Below are 15,732 nucleotides of genomic sequence, written 5' to 3' on the forward strand. Positions count from 1 at the left end.
GTGGGTTAATTAGCTGGTCGAGCCCTTCGTCGCAAGCGATGGGTTCGACGAGGACGGTGACTGCTAATCATAATGATACAGAGAAATATATACGATGAAGTTAATAAATATCGATGTAAGCCAACGCTAAATACACTCATCTTAAACAACATTTTACTTATGTTATGAGTTAAAATTTAGGTTTGTAATTTATTTAATGAATTAGTAATTTTCTACATTATTCGGCCGCGTTATTGTATGTTAAAACTGTTATTCATTCGGCAAATAGATAATGAAGAAAATCCATAAACAGAGAATGAATCCGCACTCGTACGAAATAATTATCTTCTCTATTTGCTATTCATAAATTGATTTTTTGCTATAATTAACATTAAAGAAGATGATAAATTTAATGAAAATTTAATTAATCCTAAAGTCTTCCTAGTGCTGCGCGCAGTCAAGGACTTCCGTATTAAAAACACAAAAAAAAGACCATTAGTTTAGAGAATTGTTCACGTCAACTTTGTAATTAAATCTCAACTGTGTTTTAATGAAATAGTTTTACTAACTATCTGAATTCGGGCGTAGAAGCCGCTATTCTAGTTGCAACATTAGTTGCTTTTTTTTTAATTAGCGTACAACAGCGGACGACCGATAATGTAATGAAATGTAATATATATCTATATATGGACCGTTTATTTTGAAAGTGGTGTAAGTCCATTTTCTTTTGTTTCGAGAAAATTAAAGGTTACTATATTTGTTGATTTAAAAATACAGGCAAATCATATGAGGTCTGGCGATGCCACCTACCTCTGTCAATTGGACTTCACCACTTTCATAATCGATGATTATGCAATTTCATTTACCGACCGATTTTAAGTTGTACAAAACATGGTATTTTTTGAGAAATTAAACACGGACTAGTTATATATATAAAAAAATTACATTAAATTAAGCAAGATAGCTCATTTTTCCCAAAAATGGACTTACACCACTTTCAAAATAAACGGTCCATATATAAAAATGAATTGCTGTTCGTTAGTCTCGCTAAAACTCGAGAACGGCTGAACCGATGTGGCTGATTTTGGTCTTGAATTATTTGTGGAAGTCCAGAGAAGGTTTAAAAGGTAGATAAATATGAAAATGCTCGGAATTATATAAAAACAAACAACTTTGTTTTTCCTTTGAAGTGTCCCCCGTCGGACGGATTCCTTTTGTTTGTTTTAAGTTTATTTTATACAAAAGCTTAGGTTTTTTGTTTATCGATTGAGGCACTACGAAGTCTGTCGGGTCAGCTAGTGTAATGATAATTGTTTACGACAGGCTAACCGTGAACTGAAGACACAGCGGTTAGTGTCGGACCTGCGGTTTCTAATACGAGAATGACACGTAATACTTCTGGATTGCAGAGTTTGCGAGTCAATTTAACGCGTTTTAACGCATCGTTGTAATATGAATTAAATGCTATAGGGACAGGTTGGTGAAAGGGCTTGAAAAGTTGAAAGTATAGCTATGAATGTATATTACGTATACTGTACTAAGACGCATATCGCTTTAAGGCTTCTTCACGCTGTATGCTATCTTATAAAAAGTATTATATTTATGTATGTTAATGTATTACATAGCATAGTAAAGTACTGTTTAAATCCATTTAAGACATTACAGTATGCAAATATTTCGGTAAGACATACGTCACAAAAAATGTAGGTAGTTCTAAAAATAAGCAATGAGGGTGTCCACTAAAGTATCTTTCTTATTTGTTGATAATCTACTTAAATACCCACGTATAAGTCATTTATATAATTTTGAAAATTCTAAGTGAGTTTTGAGTTCTATTTTGGTATTTGATCTTTTTAAAGCTTGTATGAGTGTAAACTATGTTAGTAAGCTTATAATAAATAAAGTAAGCGTAGTTTTATCGTTTTATTCAAATAAAAAAAGATGATTCTCAGATCAAATAATATTATGTTTTGTTTGTGGAACAACTTTAGGCTTTCTTTGTTTTCTCATAAAATCACTTTCACATCTTTTAGTATCAATCTATTTTTGTTCATGTAAATCGAATACTTTCTACATATCTAAGATTTATAAGATTTCTTTACTAGAAAAAATATTTGGCGAGCATCAAGAACCAGCAACATGCAATGTGTTTCTCGGATATAAAAAAAGTAAAGCTGAAAAAGTTTGCACTCTTTTTTTATTTTTTTTTTATTTATTGCTCACAGCCCACTCGGTGTTAAGTGGTTACTGGAGCCCATAGACATCTATAACGTAAATGCGCCACCCACCTTGAGATATAAGTCCTAAGGTCTCAAGTATAGTTACAACTGCTGCCGCACCCTTCAAACCGAAACGCATTATTGCTTCACGGCAGAAATAGGCAGGAAGGTGGTACCTACCCGCGCGGACTCACAAGAGGTCCTACCACCAGTAAAACTCGTGATTAAAGATCTAATATTTGTTATAGGCTACTCATTCAACAGCTTCAATTCACATAAATTGCCTTGAGAAATTACTTTTTCACAATCGCAACACAAGAGTAGAGTTCACACCTACCACAAGACCTTGCAATAAGTATTTATTGCCACCCTCTATGGAATGTACTTCTCTTTCCGGAATTTCTTCTTCACTATAAGTACTTCTTCAAGCGATACTGTAAAAGGGCTCAGTGCGTGTCTAACTATATTAAATAACTTCATATCTTAACGTCTTCGTGGATGTAGATTAAGGTTAGACTTTAGGGATAGTTATGTAATTTTGCATTTATGTATATACAATTAAATTAGTATACAGTATTTTTAAATAGAAATATGTCTGCAACAGGATCGAATTAACATGTCAGGGCCCACGAGTTTAGTTTAATTCTGTACTACTACAATCGCTTAATTTGTAAACGAAGTACTTAGCATTATTTTATTTTTATTTTCTCCACAAGCTCAGCTCGCGATAACAGTAATTCTCTGTATTCAATAAATAAATAAATAATAAATAAATATTTACTAACAATCACGCCACGTTAACTGGTCCCGTGATAAGTTCGTAAAGAACTTGTGTTACAGGTACCAGATAACGGATATAAATGTAAGATTTTTATTATACACACACATATATTTAATATACATCCATAACCCTGGAAAAGACATTTGTATTTATCATACAAATATCTTTCCTTGGCGGGATTCGAACCCGCGACCCCCTTGTGTAGTGACCATATCACTTACCACTACACCAGACGGCCGTCTATTCAATGTTAAGTGTTTGACAGTAAAATTGATGATAACAAAATGTGTACTAAACTTTACTTACGAAACTAAGTTTTGAAAGCCATCTCCCATCTTCATAATAACTAGAAACGCAATAAACTATGCAGAAACTGATTATCCAAGATCCCATTAGCTCTAACATAATCCTACACTCGGTTTCACTCGGCTTTCTCTCGTATACCTAACTATCGAAGAAGATCATCTCGATAGCCACTGTTCAAATTATTATAACTATACGTTACACACGGCCTGTTGTATCAGCGATCTTAAAATCGGACGTTAATAGTGGTTGGTAACTTTTTTGGAATATTTTGTCACGCATTGAATTTATCCAGAAAGGTTTTCCATTTTAATATAATTCTGTGTGCCTAATGCGAGTTTTTTAAGGTTGTCGATAGTGAAAAAGTTAACTCAAATTTGTATGCAGTTGGAACAGCGCCCCTGGCGGCAAACGTAGGCAAACATTCCAAATCCGCACAAAATTGAGTTAACTTTTACGCTATCGAGAACGTTAAAAAACTCGGACTAAGCACACTGGAGGCAAAATTAAGGAAACGATAGTTGAGATATGTGAGTAATTGCAGAAAAGTATCAACTTGCCTAATGGTGTGCCAAACAATCTCATGCAGTGTTTAGCTGTCGGTTAAAATGAGCCAGATGATGCACAGTATTCGGTTGTCATTGTTGTTTTAATTCAAACTTTTTAACATACACATATTATTATAATTCTAATGTGATACATTTCTGTCTCTGTATAGTACAGAGTACTTTAAAAAGACTAAAGCTTGAATGAATCCTATTTGCTACGGCGATAGATATTGTCGTTGCAATTATGTATAATTTCTAGCGCCAATTTTCGAAATCGTCCATTCGGTACAATGCATTAGGAGAGAGGGCTCCGATCTCCTGCATCTCCGAACAATTGTATCAAATTGTTAGGAAACGCGAGATAGTAAAATGATTCTGTTTTTTGCCTCTAACAATGCGATTATAGAGAACAATGAACATTGTACCACTCGTACTAAGTTGATTATTGTGAAAGTACTTTTGTTTAGGCCTGATTCTGTCCATGTTGCCTTTTAAAGACAAAATTGCTTCGGTTAATATTCGAGAAACAAAAATTTTCATGAATTACGAGGCCTTGGAGGTCTGCTGTACACTATTTGTAGAATGCCTCGGGTAGACGGTACACAAAAAAGATATTAGACCGCTTTTTACATTTTTTTGTTTCCGAGCATTGTACGAAGTCGAAAGGAGCTCATGTCGTGTTTTAGTTTTGCGTCTATGGTCAGGTCATTTCATTAGTTTTCAAAGAAGATGATCTTTGAAATGTAATTTTATCATATAATAATAATAATAATAATGTTTTTATTTCAAGTATCCATGACTCATATAAATTGTTAATAATACCTATGTTAGTAGTTATATTTACATCACAATGAATTACTGTGGTAACATCCCATGGGAGATGGCACCACAGCGACCCATGTATATACCTATACAGTCCAGCCTGCTTGCGATCATGCTCAGGATGCTGTTGGAGCTGGCCCTCACTCTGTTTACCAGAGATGCACACCTCTTACGCATGGTAGCGTAAAAACAATCTATGTACGCGTCTGCAAACATCCCTGAAGCGCTACAAAAGCGGGGCAGCACCACCAGCACCCTAAACGCGTTATTGTATTGAACACGGAGAGCATTGTACGATCTTTGAGTATATCCAGCCCACAAGCTGCACGTGTAAAAGTTAGTACAGTAGGCCCTAAAGAGGGTGATCTTGATAGACCATATATAGACCATCATAGACCTATATAGTAAATTTTATAAGGATGGCTTTTTTTATTTCAACATGTCAAAGTTTTGTCAAAGTTACAACTTTTACCTGAGACACTCCTTTTTTGTAAAATGTATGCAACGTTTTGCTTATTCTGAGGCAAGGACAGGGGCAGGAAAAGTAGAACTGCTTATGTGACAACGAATTATTCTTCGTCTACCACCATTAACGACGTTCTTGAAAGTTAAGATTATTTCCAAGCTAATTCTTGGAAAGAATTGAAGTTTGAAATAAAAATTATAATCTCAACAGTGTTTTGAATACAGATACTTGCAAACTTCTTTAAAGTTACATAATAGCATAACAGGTATCCTATCTTTAGGAGGGTTAAGGAATTCGTTCGCTTCAGTGGTTTCAAATACTATAGTAAAACCAATAATAATCCAATTCTAACCGTTCAAAATGTTTCTAAATAGGATGTCATTACTAGCAGGGGCATTGGTTTTATGAGGGGTCAGTTTAAACTGCAACGTTATAGACTTGATTTGTATGTTCAAGTTATTATGCTAAATTCTAGTCGTTCTAGCTACGATGAGAAAAAACACCTATTAACTACTTCAGGGAATAATCGCCGTTCCAGTTTTGCAATTCACACAAATGCTACAAAGAGCATTAGGTAATAAATAAACTTTCTTTTGTTGCAATCGTTTGTAAATTCAAACATTTAAATTGTTCGAACAGTCATAGAAGAAGGGCATAGTGGTGAACGGATGGTCACGAGCTAGGACGGTCGTGGCCGAAGTCGTCCGGTGAAAACAGAACTCAACATATAACTCATTGTTAGAAGACGTGATCGAGAATTGACCGAAACGATTTACAAATCGACGAATATTGCTAAATGTTTTGCAAATTTTATAGCACACGTGAATATTAATAATAATGGTGGTCTTTAGAACCCAGACGGGTAGGTACCATCATCCACCTATTTTCTGCCGAAAAGCAGTAATGCGTTTTGGTTTGACGGGTAGGGCAGCCGTTGTACTGTAATAATTAAGTCTTAGACCCAATATATCAAAGGCCAGTGTCGGCATTTATATACGTTGTTGACGTCTGTGGTTCCGGTAACCGCTTAACAAACAGCCATCTAAACAAAATATATTATTAAATGTACGTTTTATATTCAACGATGTCAAGCTAGAATGATGAAGCAAACAAACCAACAAAATTCTTAAGGGACATTGGTGCAGTAGATCGCCAGTGTCGCGTACACGTATTCTCTAATGAGTAGCCAGGTGTTGGATAACCTATGACCCTAACTTCGGTAGCAAGTGGAGAACGGTTACATTCCGTTTACTTACACGTGATTTATAGCTAAGAAATGAATAAAAACTACTTACATATTGATTCGAATGAAGATTTAGCAACGACTGATACTTTTCTCTTGACAGATAAATATGTTTCACATTCAGGCTGTGTTCTCACGAACTTGACGAAGGAATTAAATTAAGCTCACCAAAATTATAATGTTGCATATTTACTAGTAATAGGAAATATTTTCAGCCCGCACTAGTAGTGATGTGCTCATATTCCCGTCCATTTGTGCGGCTAAGCATTCGTACATTGACTTGGGATACAGGGTATGTAGCTGTTATTACAAGTAAGGTAAGATTCAATTTCGTGTAGAAATATTGGCTGTGGACTAAGGTTGCGCTGTATACGGCTAACTACACAACGCCAAATGTTAAGTCGATAATCTTTATGTTTACACGTTCTGCATTCGGCTTAATAAAAAATAAATTTAAGTCTTCGACTTCGCTTAATTTTTTTATTAGATTACGACTGCGACACTTATAATAACAGACGTGTATAAAGTAAAATATATAGCCTAGTGTCCGGAAATGTTTAGACAAGACTTTCGCTAACAGAATCATTATAATGTCTGGTTTTTTTGACACGCCCATTACAGAACGTAGCTTAAATGTAACTTTTTGAATTAAATGAATAACTTTTGCTTTCAAAGTTTGTATCTATTGTATTATTAAGTATTTTTTTGCTATTTAAATGTTGGAAGAATGAATTTTATACGAAATTGTAATGACATTTGCGATGCTTACTTAGGTAATAAAACTTTCATAAAATATAATTGCTCCTAAACGAGACACTGCTTATGTGTGAAATGTAAATTTCTTTTTCGCACCAAATATTCAATGATGAAAACTTTCGTGAGATAAGTAGTTGAGTATCAAGTTAAATTACTCGGCATACAATTAAAGTTTGTACTAATGTAATGTTTGATAGTCGATATAGGCCTGCAGAGTAATCGCAAGATTAGAAAACAAAATTTAAGCAACCCATAGTCACAAAACGATGATGGGAGTACGTAGTGCTCTGAGGAATTGTTCGAGATGATACCGGCATCTCGTTTTTACCATCGCACCGCCCGCTACCGGAGTAGAGTTCATCCGTACTACCTGGAGCCACTGCGGTCATCCACAGTGCGTTTCCAGAGATCTTTTTTGCCACGTACCATCCGGCTATGGAATGAGCTCCCCTCCACGGTGTTTCCCGAGCGCTATGACATGTCCCTCTTCAAACGACGCTTGTGGAGAATATTAAGCGGTAGGCAGCGGCTTGGCTCTGCCCCTGGCATTGCTGAAGTCCATGGGCAACGGTAACCACTCACCATCAGGTGGGCCGTATGCTCGTCTGCCTCCAAGGGCAATAAAAAAAAAAGAAAAAAAAGCAGAATAAATGGAATGAAGGCCACCAAAAAATGCCACGGCGTGGGCTCCAACAAATTACCTATTAAATGTTTTAGAAGAAAGTCCATTATGGATGCTCCGTCCATCCCTCTATAAGTTTATAAGCCTGCAACCTCATTGAACTATAATGACAGAACGCGCAATGGACACAACTATAAAAGCCTGTCTGTTGGTCTGGAGAAATGACAACATTGACCACAATGAAGTGCGAATTCTTAAACGTGTCAGATTACGCGCTGTGAAAGTAAAACACCGGTAACAATATCTGTTGATATTCAACTTGTTTTTATAAGAGATCACATATTCGCCGCCAATGTAAATCTATCTAGTACGGCGCGGCGTCACAGCGAAAGTAATAAGTTTTTGTCGCCCGAAATTATTAACATTGAAATTCGGCTATTCAATTTTTTACATTACAGGTTATTGTAGTATTGCAATATTGGGGTACTCATTTCGAGCTAGTTTAATATAATTCAGTCATGACGAATGAGTATAGTTTCTGTTAAGACTTATAACTTATAGCAACGTAACAATAACAATCTATTTATGTAGAATATTGTCTACCGTCAGTCTTTTGTCCGATATGTTTTTTTCTTATTAATACCTTCTTCATAAATTTAAAGCCTGTTTTTCACAGTTATCTAGTAGTACAATATAGACTTTTGTACATACATTTTATACTAAATGAAAGTAGAGTTGATTTATAAGCGAAATCGAATTTGAGGTGGGTATGACCAAAAGGATAAGACGCCCGTTAATTCGTACCGAGTGATGCGACTATGCCGATATCCGAATCCTGCAGGTAAGTAAATTTTTTTCTAGTGAACGTTATTAAAGTATTTTCACGGATAACTTCAACGATAAAGGAATGGCATCGTGTGATTAAAACCAAATCCGAACAAATTACGATTTGCGTAATTACTGGTGGGACGCAGCCATTATACTACAGAACAGATACTTAGATTTCATGTCTCAAGGACGGTGATGGCATTTACGCTGTTGATGTCTATGGGCTCCGCTAACCACACTAACACCAGGTGGCCCGTGAGATTGTTCATTCAATCTTTATACATACCTAGTCAGGTCATAAATTCTGTCACATGTTTAATGTAAAATAATTGAAACAAGTTTATTCATTGTGTAACCATTCATATACCAAAATGAACTTAACAAAACATAGATTCTTATGACACTAAAGTTTATTCAAAATGACCTCCGTGATTTTGAATACAGGCCTTCAATCTGCGCGGCCAGTCGTCTATCGCAGCACGAACGAGGTCCATGTCAATATCGGTGGCTGCCTTAATCAAGGATGTCTTGAGTGACTCCAAATTGGGATGAGGCTTTGAGCACGCCTTTTCCTCCAAGTGTTGCCATATCTTGTAATCTAACGGATTCAAATCTGGACTGGAGGAGGGCCAGTCTTCGTGCCGGATGAAGTCGATTTCACGCGCCGCCAGCCAGTCTTGTGTGCTCTTCGCTCTATGAGCTGGCACCGAATCTTGTTGGAATACCCAGTGCCTGTCATTGAACATGGTATGAGAAACAGGTTCCACAAGGTTCGTCAGGACTGTATTTTGATACACAACTGCATTCGTTTTTACACCTTTCTCACAAAAATGTACCTCTGTTAAGCCCCAATAAGAAACTCCCAACCATACCATGAGCGAGGATGGAAAATGACCTCGTTGGACACGCGGAATACGGTTGCTCGCTTCTTCACTACTGTGTGCGTACACCTTATCATTTTGTTTGTTGTAGCTCTCTTCTACGGTAAAAATTTTTTCATCCGAAAAAAGAATTTCCCGATATTTTTTTCCCGCGTACCGCTTCAACAAAGCGCGGCATCTCTTCAGTCTCAGGTCCATTAGACGAGCATTCAAACGATGTCCTGTTTTTCTTCGATATGCCCGAAGCCCTAAGTCTTCATTTAACACCCTTTTCACCGTGGTTCTGCTTAACCCCATCTGAAGGGCCAACAGTTTCTGCTTACGTTTGGGATTTCTTTGAATTCGCGCCTTCACAGCTTTTATCACTGCTGGAGTCCTAACCGACCGAGGGCGGCCACTTCTTGACCTGTCATCTACACTAGAGTCTTCATTGTATCGTTTGATGGTACGATAAACGAATCTTTGGGTTGTTTTCAAATTTTTCAGTATGTTAAAAATTTGAATTGGCGCGTAACCGCAACGATGCAACGCAATAACTGCAACACGGTCTTCTTTAAGCGTCCACTCCATATTTAAAAATGAGTAAAATTCTAAAAGTATACATTTTTATTTTCATGAACAATTCGAAATTCGAATTCAATAAACTTTTTTGTGGCCAGCATTCTAAAAGAAAAGTTTTTACTGTGTGACAATACTTATGACCTGACTAGTTATATATATAATAATGAATTGCTGTTCGTTAGTCTCGCTAAAACTCGAGAACGGCTGGACCGATTTGGCTAATTTAGATCATGAATGATTTGTGGAAGTCCAGAGAAGGCTTAAAAGGTAAATAAATATGAAAATGCTCGGAATTAAATAAAAATTACGATTTTGTTTTTCCTTTGATGTGTCCCTCGTCGCACGGATTCGTTTTGTTTTAAGTTTATTTTATACAAAAGTTTAGGTATTTTATTTATCGCTTGAGGCACTACGAGGTCTGCCGGGTCAGCTAGTTAAACGATAAAAAATAGATATTCCTATGTTTTACAGACTTAAAATTAAAGTTAATTAAAGTTAAAGTTAGTTAAAGTATTTTAAAAGCGTGAAATTAAAGGGAATGCACGCATCTATGTTCTTAATGAGGAAATATCGTTCAACGGTCGGATATAGGATCGACTGTGAAAGTTGTCACTTGCATAACGACAACATGAGGTTATTCAAGTAATTACGACCCTTTAATCGATTACGAATTCGAAACCGATTGACGTATGCCCTTTTCTGGTACAGCTACTTTATGTAACCGTTTTCGAATTTTATTCTGTGTCAAAATATTCACGACTGGTTTGGCTGCTGATTCGTTTTTTTTTTTTTTTTTGCATTTCGAATAATTATTGTGAACGCATAACTATTCACTGTAAATCGTTTTTAGCTGCCAAAGCAACAGTTGTCAGGGAACCATGTTGAGGGTTGAAAGGCTTTTTTTTTATTGCATAGATGGGTGGACGAGCTCACAGCCCACCTGGTGTTACGTGGTTACTGGACCACTTAACATCTACCAGCCGTATACTCATCAGTTCGAAAACAAATTCACGGGGAAATAAAAACATGAATTTCGATACATAATTTATTGTCATATCAATGGAAACACATTTCCCTAATTAAGTTAATAACACTCCCCCTTCCCCCAATTAAGAAAGTAATAATAAACACAACAGGTGCTCTTTAATTAATGACATGCTTGCTTCAATGCCAAGTGAAAAGCGAATGCTTAGTGAAAATCCAATTATATTCAATAGAAGCGTGCTATTTCTTTTAAAGTGACAGTTAATTATATAACTATCTATAGTATTAAAGCTTTAAAATCGTCTTTACATTACAATAAACCAGATTTAAAGAGACGCAACCTGAATGAAGGTTGATGAAGTTTATGAAGGCCGTCCTTCTCATATACAGATTATGACACTAATGACCTTCGATCATCAATAGTAACTATTGTTAGTTACTATTGTTGATGAAGTTGAAGCTAATGACGGATAAATTGGAAAATCATCTTATACTGGTTAAATTTAATTAAAAATTGTTTTCTGAGTACTTTCGGAGTGAGGTAAGTATGTACTCGTTTTCAGGTATTATCATAGGGTTTTACGAACAATAAGCTTCATTAAAATATATGTAGTAGTTTTTGTGTGATGTCCTAACAAACAGATGTACAAACAAACAGACAGTAAAAAATCCTTAATTTCTGATTAGGTACACTACTATGGTAGCACCACGGCTTCTTTCGCGTAAAAAAGTACACAACATTAACGAACCAAGATTAAAATTATAAAGTTATGTAAGATAATATTTTCGAATTCATAACTTTACGCACGCTGTAAGATTTGACGAAGGCTGTGAACTATTTGGAAAAAAAATACTATGTAACTTTGACATTGCGTACAATTTATTACAAATTAAATAATCTATGAATTTATCATTTCAATGGCGATAGCTTTGATTACATTTGATTTAATTAAACCCTTTTTTTAACATTCCTTTCTTTAATATTCTATATTTTTAAATGAAATCAACGATTTATTTATTTTACACTAGCGGCCCGCTCCGGCTCCACTCGGGTCTTTAACAAAAATTTCAACGATATTTGACGTTGTTTTATTTTTTTTAAATAAAAGAACACTTATTGCGGCATAGCTGTTATAGTCAGACATATACTGTCCCTACCCTTTTTGTTAATAATAATGTGTTCTACAAAGTCGTAGTACATTATTTTATTCTATCATCAATAGTTTTCGCAGCGCACGCGATGTAAAGAATATTTTAGGTAATTTTTTACACCTTGGGTTACATTATTGGAGTTTTAGTAAGGATACCTAATTTTTTTCAAAAAAGATTATAGCCTATGTCACTCGGAAATAGTGTAGCTTTCAAACAGTGAAAGAATTTTTCATATCGGTTCAGTAGTTTCGGAGCCTATTCAATACAAACAAACAAACAAATCTTTCCTCTTTATAATATTAGTATAGATATAGATAGTATCTACTAGTAGAGGAATAGTGAAGGCAATTCCTCATTGAAAGCTATGGCTTTCGATGCGGTATGTAGCAACCCTAAACCTATAAAATTTTGTAAGACATATTGTACAAAATTAAGTTATTGATACTTTAATTTTTAAAAGTAAATTATTTTTATTATCTTTCGAGTACATAAAGTATAGCCAGGCAATTCAGTTCAAAAACTGCTTTACGCAAGGACTAGATAATTAATTACAAAATCCAGTAAAACTAGCATTTTATTTAATTAGCTTAGAAGGCTGTATAATTTGTTACAATTACCTAAGGCTTATTTTGTTATAAACGACGACGATATAAACGACATTTTAATTTTAAGTTACAGATAATGGGCGGACGTATTGTGAGTCCACAGTTTCGCATAGGTACACCAATATCCTACATATTGCTGCTTGGTACAGTTTAGCGTTCTGGTTCGCAAGGAAGAAATGAATTAATGAAAAAATATACGGTAATAGGACGATATTTTATCGAGCGAATGTTCTTGATATGTAGACGACGCAAAAGTTCAAATGTTGTTAATCTTGTGAATGTACTTATTCAAATAATTTGCGGAATTCACCTATGTTATTATGCCGTTACAGATTCGTAGGGCAGATTGCCACTTTATAGCAATATGAAGCCACTGAGAATATGTTGGGTTTCTAAATACTGATATATTTGCGTTTAGTACAATACAAATTTCCCAACATTCAAATTCTCGGCTATCTTCACGAACGATGTACAATTAATTTCATCGAATAAATTACAGAGCGTGCTTTTGTTAAGTGTCCATTCATTCGGAGTCACGCCTCGAGAGCTTTGTGTGCCGATAAAAGAATGTTTTTGTAATCGCCAGCGATAAGATCTAACCCTGATTTTGATAGAAAACAAACTAGGAAGCAAGTACTCTAGAATGGGAATTGCATTTTGTTGTCAGAAAGCAACACTTATGTAATTGAGTATGTGCTAAACGTAATTGTTGCGAATGTAGTTTTTATTCCCAACGTATCAAGCTCTATATGTTTTGTGTTGCTTACTAGAGTAATTCTAATTCCCCATTCTAATTGGGAATTAGCGGTCGCTGGTATGGCGCTGGCAACACAAAATGTTTTCATTATTATGTGTCATATGAAGTCTTCGATAACAATAGTACTATTGATGATCGAAGTATGAAGTGGAATCAGAAAAGTGTTTTAATAAACAAAAATAACTTGACCGACAAGTAAATATCCAAGATAGGTCTTTAATTCGTTCAGCTGCTATTAGGTACAGACAGCAATTATAGATTATGATTTTATGTTAAAAATCACTGATTTTCAAATTGTTTTCTTTTATATATATTCTTTTTGTATTCGTAGCAAAAAAATTATGGACCTATTTTGATGATTTTATTGTGTGTAAAATAATTATTTATTTTCAAAGCCGGCATAATTTTTACATCTCTCCGCATTCAATCTGATAATAAGAAAGCTAAAAAAGAAAATGACGTCATTTAATTTGTGTAAAAACGAGTGAATAAAAACCGCTCTACGTTTTGTCTTTCGGTAGCTTTTAATAGTTTTTGATTATATCGCTTTGTCGATTGTTAGTGATAAAAATATCGAAATCCTGTAAATTTCAAATGTATCCTTTACAGCATATAACTTTTGCGTATAGATAAATTAGCTAACCAGGTAAACATATTATATGTACCTACATGAATATTGGGTATATGTATTAGTAATACCCTAATTTTGAATTACTAAAAAAATACTAACTATATTATTTATTACAATGATAGGCATGTCAAATTTTAGTTTAAAACAAATTATATAAACAGTGATGAACCATGTAGATATACGCTTAAGAAAACAAAACAATTCCTCATTGTTATGTGTGAAGGAAGTGTAATAATTAATTGCTGCAATAAAGGAACTGTGTAGGTGCGTAATTAATATTCATGAACCTTACCTTCTTTGTAACAATGACGCTATTCGCTAGACTCTCAGCGTCGAAGTGCCGGAGGTATTTTCTGTTGAACCCCGGGCCCGGATGACCCCGGGACACGCATTGCCCCATATGCCCGTGACCACAGAACAACAAACTCTTATATCACATTGTATTTCAACACTTCACATGAATTTTCAAACAGGAAAGTCCTGCAAGTGTAAAATGAGACAAGTTCGACGCTTCGGTGGGTACCTACGCCGAATTTAAATAACGCCCACGGTTTGAATAACGAATGAACTTGAGCGTGCTATGTTGGACCCAAAGTATTTAGATCTTTAAGATACACTCATATAGAAAATGTACTTGATCATGATAAATTGTGCGTCAGGGAATCTTCTAACTTTATTAAATTTTGAGCTTTGCGGTGGAGACTTTGTGAAGCATTGACACTATGCCTATATAAATAATTTTCAAAGCTGCCGAAAGTTTCTAGTCGAAAATAATCAATGTTGATTATAATATGTATGATTGCATTCTATAATTAATTACGTATTAAGTGTGCTAAACTAAATTCCACTAACATTTGTGATATCAAAACTATTTGATCGTAAATACTCTACAAAAGTTGTAAATAGTTTCTAACTTCAATACTTTATAAATTATACAGTTTTATTAGCGTCTTTGCGACAAGTGTAAACACAAACACGGTCACAATTTACACATTTTAATCAGAAGTTCGTAGTAGACCGGCAAAAGTAATTCAACACTAAACGCGCGTCGCGCGCGCTGCGCCCAGTCTACGACTGCGCAAGTGCGCGACATGTGTCGCGGACGCACTGACCCAAGATCCTCGCCTCGTACAGCTGTTCCCTGTCATTGACTCGTCATACGCCCGTTTCACACCATTTTAAATGGGTTTGATCTGCGGAAGCTTCAAAATTTATTCAATAGTCCTATTGGAGTTTAACAACCGCCAAAATTGAGGAGTGCGAGGCGGCCGAGAAATCTTATTATTGACTTTAAAGATGAAAATTCAAATTTTTTTTGATAAATTTTAATATAAATTCTGTTTTGCAAAGTAACAATCTTGAGCGAATTCAGTAATACTATTATATTAACGAAAATAGTATTGAAAAATTACATTAATAAATAAAAATGGTACCCACATATTTTAATCCTGTCCGCCCATTCCGCTTTACAATTGCGTACACCCCGGTAACCGTACTCGTCGAACTCGGCAAAGAGTTCGATGTGCTTGTGCAACCTAACTAAGCATCAGCGCGTTGAGCTTCTCACCGGATTTTCTAAGCGGGTCGTGATTCC

The 15,732-nt window shown here is 35.3% G+C and overlaps 1 protein-coding gene across 9 annotated transcripts in view; it reads right to left on the reverse strand.

Moving 5' to 3' along the window:
- The window catches only part of LOC101744958 (uncharacterized), a 100,960-nt gene extending 85,714 nt beyond the window's left edge, over window positions 1–15,246 (reverse strand). For 5 of the 9 annotated variants that reach the window (XM_038012742.2, XM_038012740.2, XM_038012739.2 and 2 more), the window contains exon 1: window positions 14,431–15,242. In XM_038012742.2, the coding sequence (XP_037868670.1) occupies window positions 14,431–14,538 (108 nt within the window). In that variant the 5' untranslated portion in view covers window positions 14,539–15,242. Of the gene's footprint in view, window positions 1–14,430 lie in introns of all 9 variants that reach the window. The other 4 variants (XM_062670155.1, XM_062670154.1, XM_038012737.2 and 1 more) reach the window with 2 other exon arrangements.
- Between the last annotated feature and the right edge of the window lie 486 nt (window positions 15,247–15,732).

This window comes from Bombyx mori, chromosome 9, assembly GCF_030269925.1.
Source record: "Bombyx mori chromosome 9, ASM3026992v2".
NCBI classification, from domain to species: Eukaryota; Metazoa; Arthropoda; class Insecta; order Lepidoptera; family Bombycidae; genus Bombyx; species Bombyx mori.